Source organism: Diceros bicornis, chromosome 37, assembly GCF_020826845.1.
Source record: "Diceros bicornis minor isolate mBicDic1 chromosome 37, mDicBic1.mat.cur, whole genome shotgun sequence".
NCBI classification, from domain to species: Eukaryota; Metazoa; Chordata; class Mammalia; order Perissodactyla; family Rhinocerotidae; genus Diceros; species Diceros bicornis.
This window is the reverse complement of record NC_080776.1, coordinates 24825495-24849558: the sequence shown is the minus strand read 5'-3', so window position 1 is coordinate 24849558 and position 24064 is coordinate 24825495. Positions and strand designations below refer to the sequence as shown.

The 24064-nt window shown below is 42.5% G+C and overlaps 1 protein-coding gene across 1 annotated transcript in view; it reads left to right on the top strand.

Annotated features, from left to right (window-relative positions):
- Nucleotides 1–18864, top strand: part of COL6A3 (collagen type VI alpha 3 chain) — a 67462-nt gene extending 48598 nt beyond the window's left edge. The window contains exons 36-43 of the mRNA XM_058533281.1: nucleotides 1307–1403; nucleotides 1994–2692; nucleotides 4038–4140; nucleotides 6328–6725; nucleotides 8200–8463; nucleotides 9551–9649; nucleotides 17480–17644; nucleotides 18419–18864. Of these exons, the coding sequence (XP_058389264.1) occupies nucleotides 1307–1403; nucleotides 1994–2692; nucleotides 4038–4140; nucleotides 6328–6725; nucleotides 8200–8463; nucleotides 9551–9649; nucleotides 17480–17644; nucleotides 18419–18459 (1866 nt within the window). The 3' untranslated portion in view covers nucleotides 18460–18864. The remainder of the gene's footprint in view (nucleotides 1–1306; nucleotides 1404–1993; nucleotides 2693–4037; nucleotides 4141–6327; nucleotides 6726–8199; nucleotides 8464–9550; nucleotides 9650–17479; nucleotides 17645–18418) is intronic.
- The last annotated feature ends 5200 nt before the right edge of the window (nucleotides 18865–24064 follow it).

Here is a 24064-nt window from a genome sequence, read left to right as displayed (position 1 = left end):
CTAGGAGACCTACAGTCTCCTAGTGAGTCCCCCAAACATCAGTGACTCTAGCACTCCAGTCTGCACCCTTAATCAAACCTTTCTTCAGCCAGGCTGACATCCAAGGGTCAGCCTATGAAGTGGCCAAGTGCTCCCTGTCATTTGCTTAAATAACTTGTTTACTTATTATAATAATATATATAACAATTGATTAATTAATCAATTAATATTGACTCAGTGCCAATTTTTGTGGCACTTTTCAAGACGAGTGGGTGATGGGCACGAAGGGGATGAGTGAGACCAGGACCAGTGGTGAAGAGGCCTCACCTCCCGTTCCAGTCCACTCACTTTCTAGTTTTAAGTCACTGAAAGTAATGTGGTCATGTCACTTAACCACTCTGTGTCTTAGATTTCTCACCTGCAAAAGATGAGGTGGGGCTGAGATGGTCTCTAACGTCTTTCCTTCCAAACTGGATGTTCTATGGTTTTCTCACTGCCTATGTTGGCAAGCGATGGTTGGGTCATTGCCGCCATCTCTCAGGGTTTATTCTGCCAAACCACGGGCCAATTTGAAAACAGAGCTCTGGGCTTGGGAATCCAGCATAGGCTTCCAGCCACATGCTCTTGTAAGGGGTTCATTTACATCCATCTCCCCTTGTGCGGGCTGAGTGACCCAGAACCACACCCGTTTCTTAGCAGCATAGTTTCAGTAAGTTCGAAAAGTCAATTATTCATTCACTAATTAAATTTAATTGTTCACTAATAATTAGTGATGGGGTGCGAGGCTCTGTGATAAGCAGGACATTTTGAATCTTCTAGAAGTGATTTCATTACTTGCTTTGTCATTAAATCCATTTCTAGACCTGGGGGAGTGGAGAAGGGGTGGAGCTCACATTTGTCAGTTGCTATTATTATTGCTGAAAATGACGATAATATTTAGGTCCCGCTATTTGCTAGAGGCTATACCAGGCCCTTATACACATTATCTAATTTAATCCTTCAAATAACTCCTTTGGGAATTGACCATTATCCCCATTTTGCAGCTCAGGAAACTGAACCCCAGAGAGGTTAAATAATTTTCTGTCAGGTCCAGTAGAAAGTGCAGGAGTGGGATTTAAACTCCAGCTCATCACATCAGAAGGAAATCTATGTTTTCCTATTAAACTCAGTGCCTCCCCTTCTACTCTCCCTTCCAAAAAAATGAGAAGATATTGCCTATTGGAAAATATATTTTATTGATGTGACTCTAATTTATTCCTCAGCTATATTTTCAAATACTTCCTTGTCAGGGACACTCCTATCAAGCATTTCCTTTTGTTTAACCCAGATCAATAACACAGCGGTGGGACATGCGCTTGTCCTGCCCACTAGGGGAGACCTCGCAGACTTCTTGAGGAACGTCCTGACTTGTCACGTTTGCTTGGGTAAGGTGCTTCTCTGACAAGAAAATCTGTCCAGCGGCAATTGCGAAACATGCTGTCTATAGAGTGACATTTGAGTGAATAATCATCATTTGTATAAAGAGCTTGAGCTGCATGAAGATTCATAAAGCTTTGTATTGACCAGTGTAAATACTACATAAGTAGTTTCCATATTTAAAGTGACTCCTCAAAACAGAGCTTCTCTCTGATGGAGGAATGAGTAGTTTTATATGTAATAGAGGAGAAAGTGGGCTCTGCTTACATATTGACCTAGGAGTGTAGAATTTAATTACCTGGCTTTGTGACTTTCTAGAATATATTTCTTCAAAGAGTGGCAAAGAATGAGGTACTTTCTCTTTTGTTTTTTAAATGCCAATGCCATAGTATACCAAGAGGATTTTAGCTTACCGATTTGTTTCATCTAGTAAGTATTAAGTGATGAAAACTGAAATCTGGTGACAATAATTCAGTATGATATAAATGGGTTTCTATATTATGTGACAATTTTAATTACCCCAGACTCTCAGCAGATTGATGGGCAATATCTTGCTGTAGGAGTTACAGAATAAATGGGCTACCATGCTTCTTTCTAGACATCTGCAACATTGACCCATCCTGTGGATTTGGCAGCTGGAGGCCTTCCTTCAGGGACAGGAGAGCAGCAGGCAGCAGTGTGGACATCGACATGGCTTTCCTCTTAGATAGCTCTGAGTCCACCACTCCTTTCCAGTTCAATGAGATGAAGAAGTACATAGGGTACCTGGTCAGACAGCTGGACATGAGCCCCGACCCTAAGGCCTCCCAGCACTTTGCACGAGTGGCAGTGGTGCAGCACGCGCCCTATGAGTCCGTGGGGAATGCCAGTGTGCCGCCCGTGAAGGTGGAATTCTCCCTGACTGACTATGGCTCCAAGGAGAAGCTGGTGAACTTCCTAGGCAGCAGAATGACACAGCTGCAGGGGACCAGGGCTTTGGGCAGCGCCATTGACTACACCATAGAGAACGTCTTTGAAAGCGCACCCAACCCACGGGACCTGAAAATCATGGTTCTGATGCTGACGGGTGAGGTGCAGAAGGAGCAGCTGGAGGAGGCCCAGAGAGTCATCTTGCAGGCCAAATGCAAGGGCTATTTCTTCGTGATTCTGGGCATTGGCAGGAAGGTGAATGTCAAGGAGGTGTATAGCTTTGCCAGTGAGCCAAATGATGTCTTCTTCAAACTAGTGGATAAGCCGACCGAGCTCAACGAGGAGCCTCTGATGCGCTTCGGGAGGCTGTTGCCATCCTTTGTCAGCAGTAAGTCCTGCATCGGACAGTGTGGGCCCTGGCTGTGGCTTTCTGCCAGCCCGCATCCTTGGGCTATCAGGGATGGGGGACAGCAGCATGGAAAAGACAACAATCGTGCTGACATTGTCTTGTCATTCATTCAACAAATATATCTCTACTCCTACTGTGTCCCACACACACTTTTAGGAGCCAAGGTTGGCAGTGAACACACAGACAGAAATTGCTGTCCTTGTTCACTCATCTATTCAACCAAATTTGACTGGGCACCTCCCAGCCACGGACACTGTGTCTCTGAGAGTTTACAATCTAGGTGGATGAATGAGTCAAGTGCACATTTATTACGCATGACACAATATGCTGGCATGTCATAGAGAAGTGCATCCTAATGGGGCATTGGGGAAGCTTCTAGAAGGAGTTGCATTGATCTAGACTTAGCCACAGCCCCACTTTTGGATACCTCTGGGCCTTTGTCACTATCGCTCCCTCTCCCCAGAATGCTCTCCACCTCTGCTTTAGCAGCAAATCCACATTCATCTTCAAAACTTATCTCCAGCTGCCCCTGCTCACCATGGAGGCTCCCCACTCCCAAAGATTGCTCATCATTACTCTGGATGCTATACATTCTGCATCTATTACATGGCCCATTGGTCATTCATTTATGGGTCTGTGGTCCCAGTATGGTCCTTGAAGAGGTATATCATTCACTACTGTGTTCCCCAGAGCCTGGTACAGTGCATGGCCCAGAGTTGGCACAGGAAAGTAGCTAACAAATAAGGGAGATATATAAAGTATAAATAAACATGTGTATATGGAGAGTTTATTATTCAAGGGACAGATGAAGTCTAAGAAAACAGTATTCACATTTGTGATGGCCTGTCCCCCAAACATTTTAGGGAAAAAATGTGAAGCAAGGGTAAGCTAACAAGTTCACCCAGGGGCCATTGTCACTGTGTTCAGAAGATTTAAAACAAAAGTTTGTTAAACATAGCATTGAGAAAATATTAAAACTAATTTGATTATAATTTGGTGTTCAAGAGCTTAGATACTTGCTAAAAATCTGCACTTGATTTTTCTTCTATTCCTGTCTTCCCCCTCACATTGAGTAATTATTATCTTTAACCTAATCATCCAAATATTGCCAAACAGAAGATATTGGCTTAAAATGTTTTGTAAATCAAGTACCATTATACTTAATGTTTAAAATCACTGGATTTAGCTTGTCTGGAAGAATTAATTAATTCAGCAAATATTTATAGTTACCTACTATGTGATCCATTTAACTCATTAGCAAATTGATTTTAATTTGCAAGTGACTCACATGCACTTAAAATATTTTTCCTCTGTTTCTCTCTAGGTGAAAATGCTTTTTACTTGTCCCCAGATATCAGGAAACAATGTGATTGGTTCCAAGGGGACCAACCAGCAAAGAATCTTGTCAAGTTTGGTCACAAACAAATGTAAGTGATTATAATAATTGTCTCAAAAATTACAGTGCTGGAGGGGACATAGAGGTCCTCCAACCAATGCCTAACTTTATGGGGTGAGGGCGTTGAAATCCAGAAAACATGATTTCTGAAAGGTCATGTGGGGCATACTTTTTGAAGAATCTGCTGTATCTGTTAGCTTTTGCTGCATAACAAATTGCTTGAAACTTAGTGGCTTAAAACAACAACTATTTATTTAATTTGCAATTCTGTGGGTTAGCAATTTTTGCTTGGGTTCAGCTGGGCAGTTCTTCTGGGATCTTATGTGTTTGTGGTCAGCTGCTGGTCAGCTGTGGACTGGTAGTCTAGGGTGGTCTCAACCGTATGGTTCACCTCTGCCCCATGTGGCCTCTCATTCTCTGGTAGGAAAGCCTGGCTTTGTCCACAAGGTGACTGTGCAGGGTTCCGTGAGAGAAAGAAGAAGTGTGCAGGGTCTCTTGAGGCCTAGGCTAGAACCAGCACGCTGTTACTTCTGCCATATTATATTGGCCAAAGCTTGTCCAAAGACCAGCCTAGTTAGATTCAAGGGTGGAGAACTAGACTTGGTGGGAGGACTTGCCACATCACATTATAAAAGGCATTGGTACAGAAAGGGTGGGTAATTTGGGCCATATGTCCAAATGTTCTACCATATCTGGTGTGAAATGATTTTATATAGAAGGATTGGATACATTAAGCAAAAAAATGGACTTCAAATCTTCTTAAAATGATTGATGCTGTAATAACACAGGTGATGGTAGTAACAATAGGAGGCAACATGCATGTGGTACTAGGAAGACTAAGGAGAGGGTTGGGAGATGGGTGGGATGTGGTACCCATGGTGATGCTGGCTGCCTGGCACGTGCTCAGTGGCCTTATGCCCAACTCCATCTTTGGTGCCAACTGCAGGAGCAGAGAGGAGGGCAGTGTGGCCCTGTGACAGAGGGTTAGGCGGGAGGGACATGGTGGCAGGAACTGAGCTCAGGCAATGTGCCAGCAATCAGTGCCCCTCAAGAGAATGCCACAGTTTGTCATGCTTTGGGGGAGGTAAGCATTCTGACCATTGCACCCAGATGATGCGAGTTCAAATTGTCCTTGAAAAATGAATATCCGGCTTACTTCTGGCTGACCTCCAAGGTGGGGAAAGAGAGCTCATCTCTTCCTACTGCACACCCTTCTCTCTCTCACCCTTAAGTCCTTTGGCTCTTGCCTTTGTCTTCAGAGAGAATGTTCCAAATCTCGCCTACTAGATTGAGAATCATTAGTAAGGCAGCCGTGACAGTTTTTTGGTACTGTGATGCTAGTCTTGCTTAATCTAGGTTCACAGATTCTCTTTTTCTAGCCTTCAATTATCTTTATTATTTCTCTGGAACATTCCCTAAAGTTGGCTCAACCTTGTCTTTAGGAGAACAGAAAGAACAAGGTAACCTAGTATTTGCAGTTTTATGAAATCAACTTGAAAATATACTGCATATGACATGTAGCATGATATATCTATAAAATAATGAATGTTCATCTCAGGGCAAGAAATGGACAAAGGCTGGATCTGTCCCCTTGTGTCTGCTTGATTACATTACATTGCTATTCTCTTTTGGGATTCAAAATAGATCAAGAAAGTATAAAAAACAATCACACACACTCAAATTAATCCAAACAAAAATATACAATGAGCCCTGGAAGTGAAACAGTATACACTGACTTTTTAATTTTCTAGCTCAACATGGCTGGAGGGGATACTTTCTTATCATGAGAGTAGCTACTAACTGATTTTATTTAATTTTTGGTGTATATGTTTCAGTTGGTTAATTTTTATAATTAGACTATTGCTCAAGTATTATTTTGTTATCAATAATATTAATAATTATTATAATATTATTGTCTCTTTACTCTCTTTCTGCTTTTATTTTATAAATTGAAAATAAAAAGTCGGATGTATCTATAGAACATTATGGGCTTCATTTCTAATGATTCTATTGTTTTACTGCTGTTCAATATCTTTTCTGTGGCACAGATACTGAAAAGAAGGAATTTAATACATGCACTACTATACAGAAGATATAAGAACTACTGCATGCGTTTTGCTAAAACAGCCAATTTTGCATAGTTCATGGGGTTACGTCTTTGTCTATTTCAGATAGCAGGCAAAAATATGTATGGTTGAAACAATATTTGTTTTAACAGAAATGTTCCAAATAATGTTACTTCAAGGCCTACATCCAAACCAGTGACCACAACGAAGCCAGTGACCACCACAGAACCAGTGACCACCACCACAAAACCAGTATCTGTGGTAAACCTCCCGGCCTCAAGGCCAGCTGTTGCAAAACCGGCCGTTGCAAAGCAGGCCATTGCAAAGCAGGCTGCTGCGAGACCTGTGGCTGCAAGGCCTGTGGCTGCCAAGCTGGAGGCCATGAAGACGGCCACAGTGAAACCTGCAGTGGCTGTGAAGCCTACAGCAGCAAAGCCAGCAGCTGTAAGGCCCCTTGCTGCTGCCAAACCTGTGGCCCCAAAGCCTGAGGCCCCCAGGCCCCAGGCAGCCAGACTGGCCGCCACCAAGCCAGCCACTGCGAATCTCGTGGGTAAGAAAGCCGCCATTCGGGCTGCCGACTTGTGACATCCGCATTTACTGGGTCCAGGGCATGTCCCTCAAAGCCTGTTTACAAAGCAATCAAAATACAGCCATTGATGTGAGATTTGCACATCTAGATGATGTATTTTAAAAGGTGCTGATCAGAGCATGGAATTGTCAAAACATTGTTTTTTTTCTATATTAGAAAGCAGTCTTCGTCGTACGACCCTTTGGGAGGCTGGCGAGTTCCATATAAAGGGCTCGTGAAATGAGTCTCACGCTCCCTTCCGCCTCCCTTCTCTCACTCCCCACCCTGTGCTCCGAACCTTGCTTTGGGGTCAGGGCAGCTTCTCATTCTCTCTGGGATGTCAGCCGGGGGCATGGCCCACTTCTCCTGAAAATCCAGTTGTCTTAAGCTAAAGGGATGGGATCTGAGTAGAAGTAGGGTTTCAGATCCCATTTCGGGAGTAAGAGAGAGAAAGAAAAAGCCTGTCCTTAACTCTTAGGCAATGAGAGGCTGTTTCTACACTTGGGTTCTGGAGCCAGACCTGCCTCCCTTCGAATCTGACTCCAGAAGATCTGGAGGGAGCTTTGTAATTACAAACTTTGTCCCTGCTATGAAGCATATACGCATAGAAAAGAGGCCCCATGCTCTGCACTGTGGCAATATCGGGGTGTTTAGTTTAACCAAAATGTGGGGAAAGTGGGAACCTGGATGATCGTCCTCCCCTACAGACTGAACCACGTGCTCGTACTGTCCATGAGAAAATCCTTCCAGATCGAGTTAGATATAAGTGAGAAAATCCTTCCAGATCGAGTTAGATATAAGTGAGAAAATCCTTCCAGATCGAGTTAGATATAAGTGAGAAAATCCTTCCAGATCGAGTTAGATATAAGGGGAGGGCGGGCTTAATGAGACCCAGAGTGTGTCATTTTTTTTCCTCAAAGATGCTAGAAGGTACCATAGTGGATCACAAACTGTTTATAAAGGTGAAGGCAGAATGTATGTGCTCACGAAACAATGGAAATTTTCTTCATTTTATGAACAGAGAGAAAACAGAGATTCCTTTAAAAGAATTTCGTGTCACGCCCTAAAGTTTCATGACATAATATATTTTAAGTTATGGGCTCATTTTGCATTGGACACTTCACTTTAGATTAGCACACTGGAACCTGTATTTTCAAAGTATCTCCTTAAATGGAGAGATTTTCAATAGGGAAAAAAAAGGTAGTTATGTTCCTTGCTGATGAATAATGAGATTTTTAACTACTGTGAATTTCACACTTCTTGTATGCTGGTGGGTTACGGGACCAATGTTGCTCAGGAGCTTGAACAAGAAATTAGTTCCTTGCCTCGCCTAAATTTCAGATCACCTTTCTATTGATACATCTCAGGTTACATCTCTTGCTTCTATGTTACAGTTATTTAGGGTTTTATTTTTCGTCTCCACTCTCTCCTCACTCTGCTTTGATCTATCTTCCAGTTAAGGCATCCCGAGAGGTCCAGGTGTCTGAGATTACAGAGAACAGCGCCAAACTCCACTGGGAGAGGCCTGAACCGCCCAGTCCCTATTACTATGACCTCACTGTCACCTCGGCCCACGATCAGTCCCTGGTTCTGAAGCAGAACCTCACGGTCACAGACCGAGTCATCGGGGGCCTGCTCGCCGGGCAGACCTACCATGTCACAGTGATCTGCTACCTGAGGTCTCAGGTCAAAGCCACCTACCAAGGAAGTTTCAGTACAAGTAAGTACATGGTCGGTTAAAGAAAAGTCAGTACCTGATCTCTTCTTGGAGTATCAAATGGGACATAAAGGGAACAATTCTTATTCATTGAATCTGTTCTGAAATAGCAACGAGGTTAAAACAAAATCCTGGGTGTTTTTGGTTGCACCCAACTTTATAAATTACCAAAGGAAAATGGGATGTCTTGTGAACTATTGTCCTGCCCTTGGGGTCCTGGGCTACTCTATGGAGGAAACCAGATCCCTTCAGCCTGAGTGCAGCCCCTTCTCTGGGAAAAAGAAATATGCCCTGGTAATCTGGCTGGGGGTCTTGACTGTCCACGATGATCGTGTGTCAGAAGCACGTTTCCATGTTCAGTGAACAAAACATACCATGGAGTCACTGGCTCCTTAGGGAGTAAGCGAGGAGTCCAGGAAGTCTCATCACCCTAGGGGCCCTGGGACATTCACAGCCACTGCAGAAAGGGCATCAACATTTCCCTCCCCTGGTCCCACCAGGCTCAGGCTCTGCCCTCTACCATCTGTTGTCCACCCCCTCTCCTCCACCTCACTGAGGCCTGCCCTTGCATGCTTTTCCAGTCTCTCTTAATTACTCATGCCATCCGCCTCTCCTGTCTAAGTTCTTCTGGATTCCGCCTCCCATTCTTCTTGACCCCTGCTGCTCCTGGGATGTGGAAAGGGAGGCTCACATCCTCTTCTCTTTGGGCCAATGTTATGCAGATCAAGGAACCATATTGAGGAAAGGGAATCCCATCAGTCACCAAGGACTAGGCCCATGAAGATATGAGTCCAAAGACACATCCAACCCCAGGCTTCTATTTTCTTGGATGGCAGCAACAGAAGTTAAATGGGAGATGAGAGAATTTGTTCAAAATTTCAGGCATATCCTCGATTTGATAGTTAAGAGATGAATTCAGCTTGTAGACATCAGATGGTGTATGTAGAGACTTCTTGGGTCTCTGTGTTTCAATGGCTCGCTCTTATATAAGACATTAATCCAGAAAGGCAAGCTTGCCTCAGTCCTTAAGGATTCCTAAGCCCTTCAATTTCTGAGTTACCTACTGGCTGCATATATTTTTCTTTTATAGAGAAAACTCTGCCTCCGCCTCCACAACCAGCAAGGTCAGCTTCTAGTTCAACCATCAATCTAATGGTGAGCACAGAACCGTTGGCTGGAAGTGACACTGGTGAGTTGTGAAAATATTAGATCCATTAATGGCACTAAGAGAGTATTCTTCCAAACACTTTAAGCCCGCTGAAGTCTTGATTCTAGGTGATCTGCCTGGGTTCTAATTCTCAGGCTAGGCATGACTTCTATAGGGAAAGTTCCAAATCTGCTCTGCGTGGCCCAACATGGTCTTATTCTGCATATTCCAAGTTGTAAATTGTGACTTACGTTGCCTGTCACCGGGCTCTTAGAGAAAATCAGATGGGAGTTACTTCTGGGGCTATAGCCAGGAATCACGTATCTGTTAGTCATTTCCCCTGTGCTTCATGTTGGGACTAGAGTTGATTTGTGGTCTGTGATGCTGCAAAGAGTAGGGTTTCATCCACTCAGTAATTTAATCTAATAAAAAATTGCTTAGAAGAACATAAGATAAACCAGATTGGAACTCATGAAATACATGAGTTTGGAAGTGACCCCTGGGAAGTTCTGGTCCTAATTCCCTGACCACACGCCCTGGCTCAGTCTGTCATCCCACTGTCTCTGTGCCTGAGCCCTAGTGTGTGCACAGTTTCTGTTAAATCAGTGACGAGTGTTACTCGCTTTTGTGCCCAGGCAGTGGAACTCTGCGAGACCTGTAACCATCATCCAGCAGAGCCCGAGCTTAGATTGTTCGTCCGTGAGAAACTGATAGTCAATACGCTTTGTTCGAGACTATTTGGCAAATGATGTTGGTCCTAATATCCAAAATCAAAATTCCACGGGCACTTAGATATATTATTGTCGTATAGATCCCAAAGCAAAAAGTTTCCACTAACAATGGGGACAATTTAGTGTTTTTTGGTGCGTTGGCCACAGTCTGGCAGAGGAAAGCATAACTCTACAGTGTCTATCTCCATAGTGGATTACGATAAAAGGTGTATGTTGGGCACCTAGCTGTGTCTGTATTGCACTAGGTGGAGAAGCAGCTGTGCTTTCTCAATGTGTATTGCATTGTCACAAGCAACAGCACGTTATTTTGTGAGCTATCATGTACGTATTCATCATTCTGCTCTTTCCACTGTAAGTTTTTAAAATGATGTTTGTTTCTCATCTTCCCCTTTCTGTAGAGTGTGCACCCTATCTCGTCTGTGTTCACATAAAATTAGATGGGTCCAGGTGTCTTCTTATTCCACACACCCATCTCTTTGGGGCCACTTGAGAGAAGAGGCCTCTTGTTTCTTTTAGTTGTTTCTAGAAGGAATCTTCTCTATTGCTAGAATGCCTAATTTCATTGATAAACTTTCCCTGTCTATATACATGTATATGTATCTATCTCTATATCTATATCTACATTTATCTATCAACTATCAATTTTCTATCTATCTATCATCTTTCAATCATCCCTTTGTAGGGCCACAACCCATACTGATGTGTGGCATCAGGGGTTACTGGAAAGAAGGTAACCAAGTGAATGCAGGAATTGTGAAACTATTACACACATAGACGTGTAATAAGGTTAAAGAAATGGACTATGTACAGAACTGAAAAATACTTAAAATAGTTTGCTTTTGGAAACAAGTTTAGGAATTGGTCCATGTTAGAGACATTCATGTATTTTTCAACCTCTGTAGCCTTTCCAGTGGAAAGATTGACAGAAGAACAAATTACTTCTTCTTGGTATAAATTAAGAGGAACGATTCAGGTGTTCATGGTACATTGGGCCATTAAACTTAACTTCTTAGGGACTGTATAAAAAGATTTTATAAAACCTTTAATGTTATAATTTTCAAATCAAACTAAAAAAAAGTGGAAGTAGGGATGTGGAGTGAGGGTTTGGGATGGAGAGGAAAACTTAAGTCGTAACCCATTTGATTTCTGCTCAGAAGAAGTTGTCTGAGACCTGTATCACGGGCCCGTGGATAAGCCTTTGTCATCTGCACTGGGGTACACTGTGGCTCCTCCCCACTCCAGCTCCCTCCCTCAGTCACCTCCATCAGGCTTCCCAACATGGTGCTTGAGCTCAGAGAGAAGCCACAACGGACTCACTAGGATTTCTCCAAAGATATGTGTCAGGAGAGATTCCACTCTAAATTCAAGGTCACTGACATCTGTGTGTCTTGTTTCCCACTCATTCGTAGCTTTACTCCTCTTTGAGTGTGGGAAATGTAAAATTTCTAGTAAATTCAGTGCTTCATTGGGAGAAAATGACTAAGAGTAAACTACACAGTGAGATTTGGGGGTGCTTTTGGTTCTCTTATGTGTGGTCCAGAAGAGATAAGATTATCTAAACAGTGCTTAGTTGATATAAACAACACAATCTTTGAACAAGAATCTGGCTGGGCTGTTTTGTTTTGTTTTTTAATACTGAGTCACAGGTTCAAAATTAGGACAGTGTTTTCAATCTAGACCTGTCACACTTAGGTCTCCTTGTTCCATGTGATGGAGAGAAAAGTGTTCTTGAAGTTGGGTCTCGTGTTTCTTTCAGGGCGACAGGTAGTTTGACAGAGATGACTCTAACCCTTTCTCCTTCATTCTGATCAGTACATAACCCTCAAGCCCAGGCCTTGAATGGCCTTTCACCATTTCATGAGTGTGTGTACACACACATGGGTGTGTATTTCCCACCTAGTGTTTCAGTCAGGGTGAAGATATAAATTATGTGCTTTTTTTTAAGAACAAGGACCTGCATAATCGATCCCTAGCCACACAGTGTCAAAATAGCGCTTTCCTTGGAGAAGGTGCTTAATACACATTTGCTCAATGAACGTATGTAAGTGTGTACACTCCTACACAGGCCATTTTTGAGATCTCTTTTTGAATTAAGTTAATTGGATATTTACTTTAAAATGTTAACATTCAAAATGTGTAAACAGAATTAGGAGATGAAAGTTTGTCTTTCTCCCTCCCGAAAACCTCCCTTCCCTCCTCCCACTGTAATCAAGTCATTTTAGAAATTTTCCCCAGGGGGATAAAACATTTTAATGATATTTGTATTTTTGCAGATGAAAAAAGGAGTGACAACTCATCACTTTATTAAATAACTTTTAAAAAATATGGTAACTATATTCTTAGTAGTTGCACGTACATTTTGCGTCAAAATATCAATTACCACAATATGCATTATTTCTGCAAAGATGTATTTTCTAGACAATTCAGGCAAATTAAGTTTTAAAACTAGCTTTTATATGTGGACGTGAATGCAGTTTAATTCCTCTCATTTTCTGCAGCACCAATTAATTAGAAACACAGTTTGTGTTTACAGAAATGCATCTCTTTCTTAGTATTAAATATTAGATACTTTTCCTGGCTTCTTTATGCTTTATTCCTCCTCCATGAATAAAAGATTCACTGGGTTGTGATGCTATTTTAAGTAGTCTAACGAAAGAGAAGAAGAGTGAGCAGTTTTAACACTTGAGGTTTCATTGCATATGTTAATGTTTGCCCATTTTGAAATTCATATTTAATAGACACTTCTTTAACAGGAATTTGACACAGGCACATCATGAGAGGACAGTCTACTGAAGGGATTCTTTGTCCCCCAAATGAGGACTGGGCCTGTTTGGTATATTGCAAAGCAAGGCCCAGGCTGTGAGATGAAGGTTGATGACATCAGCAGACCTATAGCATCATTACTAACCACTCAGGATTCCAGGCTTTGCAATATGACGTGATTCCATTTTACATGGTTAATACTTGTATTTTCCTCAACAAAACAAAACAAATCCCCACAAAAAGATTCCACCCTACTTTTTGTTTTCCTCAGTATCTAAAAGAATCATACCCACTTTTCTGTGATACATTTGCTGCCTATAAATGGCAAGGAGAAGCAATTAAACGAATCTTTCGGTGATTATCACAGCCTTAAAAAAGCATTGAATGTGCTAGGCATTTTTGTAGCATGCTTTGTTACTGCTAGTTTCAAGAGTGCTGTGTAGTTGCTAATTTTGATTTTAGGGTTTTGTCACCGTTTTTCTCCTCCTCCTTCTCATTTTTGGCTAAAAAGAAGCCTCGGATAGATATTTTCTATGCATATTATTACTAAAGCTAAGACTCTCTGAAGTTTCTAAACAACAAAAATCTAACTCAGAAAATTTACCTTTTGTAATATTACAAAATGACTTCTAAATTATAAGGATTACAAAATAATCCTTACAAGAGAGCCAAAATAACTAACAAAATGTGTAGCGTTCTTTTTTACTTATTCTAGAAATTAGCAATCCGTAGAAATGATCACATTTTTGTTTGAGCAGGCATTACTGGGTCAACAATACAGCTGTGAAGGAAATAAGTTCACCAATGTTTTACTTATTTTATTGATTCTAAGATGCGCACTTCTGAAATTGAAATGTGACTTACAATTGATGGCATGTCATGGTTTATTGGCAGTGTTTTGTCTTACTTTGTGAAATATAAGATAATAGTGCATCACAAAATTAAGATCTTGAATTTGGTGAAATATAGTATTTGGTTGCCCATGTTCCACCATAAATTATAGCATTGGCTGGCACAAAATGATATAATGGGGAAAATATATGACTTTATGTTAACAATAATTTAAAGAACTAACTTAACCCCACAAGCTGAGGTAAATTAAATAGCTCCAAATATTTTCTCTACCTGGTTAAAAAGAAATAGCCATCTCCAAGGCCGTGTGTTTATTGCTGCATGAGGATGTATCTAAGTCAGTTGCAATGTTCGGTTTATAATGAGCATCAAAGGGTATTTGGCATTTTTTATTGTGAAGTATAAAAATCTTATTAAAAAAAAGTCTATTGGTCAAGATCTGAAAGAGCAAAGGGTCCAAAACTTAACCACAACTACATTTAAAATAAAGTAAAAAATACAAAAAGTTTCTTTGGTATCTTTTGAGCCAGTCAATGCTCCAAATGTAGATGCAGGAAAGTTTTTTAAATTCATGAAAATCATACCTGCTTCTGAGCTCTGGCAGCACTTTACACCCTATCAACAGTGTTGGGTCTGAAGGATTAAACCTTCTTCTTGTTTTTGAAACCATTAAACTGATGAGGAACATATTTACATATATTTACAATTGTGGCATAAACACTTCCCATCCCCCCAGTTTTGCTCAAGGAGGCATTTCAATAGTGATGACTTACTGGTTTGGAAAATGTCAAAGTTCATGCCTTTAAAAATGCTTTTAGACACTATAGAAATCTCGAAGGACACACTCATGCATCACATGGGTGCACACACACATCTTTATTACAAAAATGGACCATGTTTCCTAGGGTGCCTTCCACCCCATGGTTCTAGGACGTACTAGCTTGACTCCTGCGGCTTCTGTGAACACAAGAGATTCTCAAAACAGGGTTTTTCCAGACATTACACTGGCATCAGTTTCCTCTTGTATTTGGATGCTCACTGAAGCCCTGTGACCAGTCACTATTTCACCAGGAAGTTTCCCAAGACGGTGGTCTGAATCTGGCAGCCCTTCAAGTCTTTCTTTTAAAAATAAAACTTATTTACATTGTTATTCTAGGCTAACGTGAACCAGGAAAGATTATTGATAATTTTCACTTCCTATTGTCTTTTAGACTTCCATTGGGTTCTCAGTATAGGGAGGAGAAAATTAATGAATGTGCAGTGAGACACTCCTCTCAGATCAAAGAGAGAACTCCAGGCTCCCCCTAGACTCATGCCCAAAGGGGCAAACTGATTTTGGAGGGAAAACATGAACAGCTGTTGTGTCCAAAGACTTGTTCCAGGGCAAAGCTTATGAGGTCCAACCATCAGTCTTTGGACTACAAGACATTTTAATTTTTTTGGCTTTAACATGGCTGTTTTAGTATCTGTAGACATGGCTTAGGTGAGTTCAGCCTAAATGACGTGTTTCAGAAATCAAGGTGATGAGAGTTTAAAACTATCAGACTTCTTAAGAACATAAAATGGCCCATTTTCATGCTTTAAAAATGGAGAATCTCAGGTTTTTGTCTTTGAACCGTGTGGGGCCCTCATTAGTGTATGTCTCTTGGTTTTCCAAATGTCTGTTTGTCCACAGTAACAGTACCCTTATATTCCATTTGTAAACCTTACAGGGTCTTAGCAGTGACTTTTGCTGGAATAAAGTGTGTAAAATGCAAGAGTAATAGTTGCCTACTGGAGAGTCAAGGTGGGAATGGAAGGAAGCTGGAAAAGCCAGTCAGTCAGGGAGCAGGGTGTCCTGCTGCAGGGCTGCCTCCAGGCTGGCTGTCCTGGGGTCTGGGCAGACTTCTTACGTCTGCTTCAGACGAGCCCAGAGGAGTGAGGATGGAACAGCTAAACACAGATGGCCAGGACTGAGTGCACGAGGAACAAACAAAATGGAACAAACAGGCCGTTTGGGGGATGCTCTGGGGAGGAAAGGAGAGGGGATGAGTCAACCGTTAGGCCCGAGCCTCACGCTAATAGGGGAACGCACCAGTAAACAAGGGAAAAGTTTGGTAGTTGAATAGTCTTGCCTTGCTCAGGCCTTTCCATGACATTCTTTGAAAGCCAGACATCAGTTATTGGCACATCTGAGAAGAAGGAAGTTGTTTTCGTAAATTCTCATTTTATTCTGTCTTCATTGGGTCTTCAAAGGCTCTTGGTAGTGCCACTGGCTTTCTGGGCCTCTAAGAGGGTCTGTAAATAGGAGAGGTTATAGTTGTGGAGCCACCAATTTTCATGCTTGGGTGACCTCTGCGGGAGTGTGTTAGACCAATTGTGAGCCTCAATCCTGTGCTCCTTTGAGTCTGGTCTGTTATGGTTGACCCAAGCTTTGGCTCTCTACCTAAAGACTGAGGTTTTCCTTTTACTCCTTGGTATCAATCAGAACTGCAGATGCTCACCACCTCTGCAGCTCTGAGCAACCCACGGAGCTGGGGATAAAGGCCCATGGAGATGTCAGCCCTGTGTGGGGAGGCCAGGTGATTCAGGCATGTCAGCAACTCACGTAAACACATAGCATTATCCATTCTAGAGAGTTTTGTCAAAAGAAGGTTTACATTTTTCAAACTTTCCAATAACGGTTGACATTAATGCTTCTCTTTCCCAGGACAATCTGGAGTTTGCCAGAACACTCTGTAAACAGAAGTTTTACTGTGTGAGAACTGTAAATGTTTCTTTCCAGGCATTGAAGAGACCATAGCTTTGACTTTGCAGCTGGACTGCGTTAGAAGTATGCATTTAAAACATAAACTTCCTTAACTGGAAAAAGAATGCTTCTCTGTCTTCAAATAGCTTTGCTCTGTAACATTTTTGCTGTTGTGAATTTTACATCAGTGTTAGCGCTTCTTTTTACTTACTTGTTTAACTTGGCAGGTCACAAAGGCGCTTGGCTACACGCAAACGTGTGCACACATATACACACACTCATAAAGGATTTTTATTTTCCACTTTAACTTTTATTTTTTGTCTACTTGGCTTGTACTGAAATATATGGCCTTCTTTTTGAACTACTCTCTGACTGAACTTAATTGCTATTTTGCAAGGAGTAGAAAACTCCAAGGTTTTAAAATTCAGTTTCTTCTCCGAGGTTTTAGCATTGATGGAATTGGAGAGTAAATGGCCCAGGACTGGAAATGGAAAAACGCAGTTCATTTCATCTTAAATTATCCAATAATGGTAGCCAACATTTGGAATTCTGAGGGCAGTTTTTAAAATACTTTCATCGATCTGATTGCATTTATTGCTCACAAAGCTACAGGTGGTTCTTATGTCCATTTGACAGTGAGGAAACTGAGGCCTGGTGAGGGTAAGGGAGCGTTCATCCTTGAAACTCTTCTCTTTTCTGTCTCTGACAGCATTGTGACTAGATCTTCAGCCTCTCGTGCTGGGAGCAGAATAACTTGCACGTTCTAATTAATGCTCTTTTCTCATCTTATTATTAAAGATATATGTAAGTTGCCAAAAGAAGAAGGAACTTGCAGGAAATTTATGTTAAAATGGTACTATGATTCAGAGACCAAAAGCTGTGCCAGATTCTGGTATGGAGGCTGCGGTGGAAACAAAAACAGATTTGAGTCACAGAAAGAATGTGAAAAGGTTTGCGCTCCTGGTAAGTGATTGTTCTTTTGTGTTTGTGGCTTTTGCAAATAAGATAAAAGACCTAGGCCAATAATTTACCTTTTTAAGATATTTGAATTACAATGATTATGATATATGTGAAAAAGAAGATAAATTGTATCTTCAGATAAGGAAGATATGCAAATAAAAGACGTGAAATTAATTTTCTGAATTATTTCCTAAAAAACATACTTGTATACTTATATTCTTGCCAATGAAGAAACACATGGCCAACTACTCCTCACTCTTCAGAAATGTTACTAAGTCCCTGTTACTTATAAAGTATTGTGACAAAGATGATTATTAGGAAAATAATATAATGAATAATTATGATAACACCAAAGATAAGTAACCCCTATATATTCATCTTTAAATAATTTTGCTTCCTCTAAATAATAATGTTGACATTTGGGCCATCCAATATCTCCATTATGTTGGGCAACTCAACTGGTAATAAAATCAGAACTGCTTCACCGAGAGGCTGGGGCCAATGCCAGAATGGAAGGGTTCACTTTGCATCTAGTCCTGGCAGTCGATGCCAGGTGAGAGCATGGGCTCAGATTTCACAGAGAGCCCCAAACTCCAGGCCAAGAAGCTCCTGGGGAACCACTGAAGGTATTGAGCAGAAAAGTGAGATTAGGGATGAAAACAAGAGGCCATAGAACATTTTCATGAGAAATATAATTCTTTTCGTTCAGTAATGTGGCTTTTCCCCCTCCTCTTCTCTCCCACCCTCACCCCACCCACCTCCTCCATCCATGCTCAGTGCTTGTCAACCCTGGAGTCATCGCTGCAATTGGGACCTAAGCATGGCCGACTGGTGACACATACCTCTTGAAGAAGGAGTTAGCCATTTGCAAGTCGTCTTTGTAGAAGCTCTGGGTGTAGATTCCCTTGCACTGTACCATTTCATGCTTTGATTTACACTCGAACTTGGAGGGAAACGTTCTGCGCATGACCTATCAATATGGTGCTAAATGTGTCTGTGGACCCAACGCTCTCTGTCTCCAGGCAGTTATATTGTATACTTTGAACGTCGTGTAATAGTTACCCACTGCTGGTGTTTATGTGAACATTTCTGTAAATTCTAATTCCCTCTGGAGTTTCACGTTATGCCTGTTTCAGGCATATGCAAGGTCTAGAAAATAACCCCAAACTTCACAGCTACTCTGTATACTTCTGCTTGCTTCGTTTCTTCCCCTCTTGATTAAGCATGACTTTAGATGGAAAGCCTGTGTATGGGAATCCAACTTTTTCATTTTCCCCCCAATTTCCCGGATTAGATTTCGAGCTAATTTCCTTTTTCTAAAGCCTCTAACAAATGATCTAGTTAGAAGGAAGCAAAATCTCTTAATCTTTGTGCACTGTTGTGGGACCAATGCCTTAATTAAAGAATGAGAAGAAAGTCATCATAGAGAATATTTTTGGCATTCCTCTAACGTTGTGTGGGTTTTTTTTTTTTTTTTGTGCGGGGGGGGGTTTAATTTTAATTTTAAAATTTTTAGGAAATTTATACAAAGAAACTTTTTAATAAAGTATATTGAAAGTGTCATGGGTTTGATGTTATTGGCTGTTTGTTTCCATAGCACCTGTTGTCAGAATCACCCCAGACCAGGGCAATTGGGCCTGGTCCAGGCCCATGGTCCTGGGCACCACTCTTTTGTTTCCATTGGAGGGAGCAAAGTGCTCTATCAGACAGTGTGCCAGGAGACCAGGTGGATTCAGCCCACTTGCATTTGGGCGCTACATGGCCAGGTGGATCGCATTCCTTGCTTAGGGACCCCAAGAGTCTTTCTGGTCTTAAGAGCCAGACTGGCTTTCATCCTTTCCTCTAACTTCTGTTTGGGCCCCAGAGCCTTGGCCTCCTTCCTTGCCTCTTTAAAATAATTGTTTCCCGGGGGTTCAGTTTGCTCCCACCGCACAGTGGCTGAGAGATGAAAATCGGCTGGCCCAGCCCTCCCCATCCCTTTTCTGGAGTCTCAAAAACAAAGCATAAAGTCTTCTTTTTTTCTTTCCTTAAAGACCTTTTTCTTCTTTTTTCAGACATAACATAAGGAACAAACAAATACATATTTAGATGGTACCTGAATTTCACTTAGGAAGGAAACTGAATTTGTCAAAACCTATCTACTCTGATAAGAGTTTCTGGCAGAGCTACAGGGACCTTGGTTGTGGGCAGAACTGTTTTACATAAGATCGGGGATGAAGCTATCAGTTAATCTACTGAGAGGAGAGAGAGGAGGAGAGTGTGTAGAGTCCCAGGGAGATGAGGGGAGACTGGAGGTCGCAAAGACCATTCCCTGTGATTTCCACCCAGATCTTTGCAATTTCCAAATTCTCCAAATGCACTCAAATTGAGTGCATCTGCATAGAAACTGGTGGGAGAACTGAGTTTTGCACCTGAGTCAATGTGGGAGAAAGTCAAGATGACAGGGAGAAGTGGAAGGATGGCAGGGCAGAGGAGACTTCTACTGGAAATTTGCAGGAATCTGGGGGAGGACTCTGGACTTCATAATCCCTGATTTTGGGGATTGAGTTTACCCTCATCTTGTTGGGACTGAGCCCAATTGAGTATCAGGGCAGTTTCAGGAGGAAATTGCAAAGCTTTCGGGACTCCTGAGAAGCTCTCCCAGTCGGGGGGCCCCTGGACCACCTCTGTCCTCCAGGTCATGCTGATCCCCTCCCTATCTTTGAAAGGCCCCCTTTTAGCATGAGGCCAACCCAGTGGACCCACAAAGAGCCCAGTGATGATCATTCATTCCTTCTAAGTGGCTATTAACCTAGGTGGAAAACGTGCATTCTGTGCTTTTCTCAGTGACAGTCATCCCAAAGTTCTCCAGCCCATGGGAACAGCACCCATCCACACACATAGGCCTGCATTCCTCCCCTCAGGCTATGTGGGTGTTCAAGCCAAGTTTATTCCGTTGGAGCAAAGACACATATGTAGTGGGGCTGGAGAAAGGGAGCTGTACTGGTGTAGTGGATGGAATACAAACCATGAAATATCTGCATTCGTTTCCTGGGGCTGCCATAACCAAGTACCACAAATTGCGTGGCTTGAAACAACAGAAATTTATTCTCTCACGGCTCTGGGGGCTGGAAGTCCAAAATCAAGATGTTGGCAGGACCATGCTGCCTCTGAAACCCATAAGGGAATCTTTCCTTGCTTCTTCCTACTTGCTGGTGATTCTTTGGTTGCAGCCCCATCACTCTGATCTCTGCCTCCATCTCCACATGGCTCCTTCCTGTGTCCACTGCCCTCATATGGCCATCTTCTTATAAGGACACCATTCACACTGGATTAGGGCCCACCCCACTCTAGCATGATCTCATCTTAACTAATTATATCTGCAAGGGCCCTATTTCCAAATAAGGTCACATCCTGAGGTATAGGGAGTTAGGACCTCAATATATCTTTTTGGGGAGACATAATTCAACCCATAACACAGTTTTCACATTTCCAATACCTGCTCCCAACTCTGCTAAGTTGATCCACCACTAACAGTTAGGTAGCAGCTCTAGTGAAGAGATTTCAGCTGAATTCTGTCACTTCCTAGTCACTTTTGGGTATTAAAACCATCACTACTGGATCTTAAGGCTGAGTCCTCTTCATTTTAAAACTTAAGTCTCAGATACTATTCACAGCCTTTCCACTGTGAACCTGTGAACCCCAGTGCAGGCTGGACTCAGGGTACTCGATGACGTTTGAGTGGAGACATCTATGGCTCGCTCTCCTGCATGTTCCTCTTTATCCTCCAGGCTCATAGACTTCTGCATTGGAGCTCCTCACTGGACTCCTGGGGCAAGGTTGGAATTGATTTTCTGTTTCTGCCGCTGCTCTCTCTGACCCTGCCCTGCCGTTGGTTCCTTCTGCACCAAGGTCCCCATGTTGGCTCTCTCTTGGGGCATATTGGTTCTCTGGAAGAGTCCGTGGAGGCGTAGCTTGGGCAATCCAGCTTTTGTGAATCTCTTCCTCCCCTCTCACAGCCCCTTGTTGGGGGAAGTCCTCCTCCCAGGCTCTTGGTGCTGAAGTGTCTTTGTCCAGTAGACCATCCTCTTAGGATACAGTGTAAAGCAAGTTAGCTCACGTCCAGCTGCCTTCTTGGGTTACATGATGCACAGAAAACTAACATGACCTTGCCGCATCAACTGGCCTCCCTCTTTCCACTCAACCACTGAGCTGCCCCCGCAGGGCCACTGGTCAAGCACATGGTCAGTTGAGCGCAGATCTCCAGCCCCTGACTCCGTGGTGGCGGGAGGGAATGACTCAGACTATCCCGCATCCCAAACTGCGAGTGTTCCTCTTAGGGCTTTGTCTTCAGGGAGGGGTCAGTTGAATGTCCCTTCCTGCTGCCACAGGGAGTGAGTGTCCTCCTTCCCCATGGAAGGTGAAAGAAGAGCGTGGCCTCTTTACAAGCACTGCATTGCCCTTGAAAGACCACCGTGACCTTCTCTCCTGGTCCTCTTCTACCTCAGCAGTGACTGTGGTATACTCAGTGCAGTGTGCTCTGAGCTGGGACCTTTGGTGGTCCAGTCTGGGAAAACGGGATCCACCAGGCACCCAATACCAGCCTCTTGTAGGAGCTTAATAAGCAAAGAGCTCTGGGCCCCACCCCCTTAGCCATGGGTGGAACACCGCATTTCCCCTCCTTGCCCCCCGCCCCCCTAGAAAGAAGACTTGGCACCCCAAGGCACCCCAATAGTGTGTGTGAATCTGCCTCTGCTACATGTTAGTGACAAATGGGCATCTTACAGAAGACTTCTTGAGGGAATGGGAGAGAAGGTTCATCACACATTCCATGGTTTGACTTCACACAAATGCCATTTAACAAGCTGTCTCAGGCCCAAAGTCCCCCAACAGTTACCTCAAATCACCCCCTCCTCCACCCTCACTCAGCTGCTTAAAATCCCCTCCATCCTCACGGCGGATCAGGCCTTCCGCTTGGCGTGGGCGCCTTGACTGGGAAAACGAAAGCCCAAGAGATAGCGGAAGGGTGGGTGTCTTGTGTGAGGTCTATTCACCCCATCACATTAAAAAAAAATCAACTTTACATATAATAAAATGCAGTCTTTTGTGTGTATTGTTTGATGAGCTTTGACGAATGAATATACCCATGTGACCCTCAGCACAATCCCGATGTGCATTTCCATTATCCCATCTGGCAGTGTGTGTAAGAGCATTGAGAGCTTTTATAACTTTTCTCCCAGTAAATTTATATGTAGAAATTTATCCTAAGGAAGCAATCGAAGATGCACAAAGATTATGTTCAAGGATATTCAATATGGTACTATTTGCAATGACGGAAATGAGTTAGGGATCATCAAAATGGCCAACAAGAGGGGCATGCTTAAACATACCATGCTTCACCAACAGAAGAAAAAGATGGATGGCTATTAACTGTGTCATAGTGTTGGCAAATTGCCCAGGCAATTAATCAGTCGATGTTTATCATAGAAAGTCAAAAAAGGATACAAATATGTATATTTAATATGATAATTTCATATATATATGTGTACATGCACACACACAAATATGTGTTTCTCTTTTGCAAATTAAAAATACTAAAAGCAAATACAACAAAATTTAAGCAACGGCTATTTTGATATGGTGATTGAAATGTTCTTTAAATGTCTCTACACTTGATTTTGTTTTCTAAAATAAACGTGTTATCTCTAGCAAATCGTTATTTTAAATTAAAAGATATTTTCATATATGAATTGCACTATTTGTAAATTTAAATTGTTTTATAATCTGTGCTTATGGAACCACTTAACCATTCATTCCTTTGTTCCACAAGTCCACAATATTTGTTGAATATTTATCACCAGATCCAGGTCTAGGCGCTGGAAATGCAGTTCTCCTGGAATTGACGTAGTTGGGGGGACCAGACAACACAAATACATCTATGAAACGTTAGGAGTGGGAAGTGCCGAGGAGAAGAATAACCACGGCTGCCTTTCCTATTTCCTTGTTTTCCTATCTCGCTCTTATGCAATTAGTACCTGGTGGCCCCGAGGAAGAGAAAACCCAGACTTTGGGTGAGCCTGAGGGCACACACCCCGCTGTGGCCATACCTTAGATCCAAACCAGGGACGCTCGACGTGCAGAGCCAAGACCTGCTGGAGGGAGGGCTGCCGTCCTAAGAACCCCACTGGGCCACAGGAACAGTCCTGAGGATGCTTTCCCTTCCCACACTCCTAGACCCTCATCTTGAAGTTGCTTTCCCCCCAATATTGGTTATAAAATGGAGTGGTGGAGTAATGAACGGGCTCGGCCACACTAGATTCTCAATTTTACAGGAAGATCTCGTTTCCATGTAATTCTGTTTTGTTCTACAGAGACAGTTGGTTATATTAATTCATTTGACAGACTCTGAACATGTCGTATGTGCGGCTCTGGGCTTCTGGGATA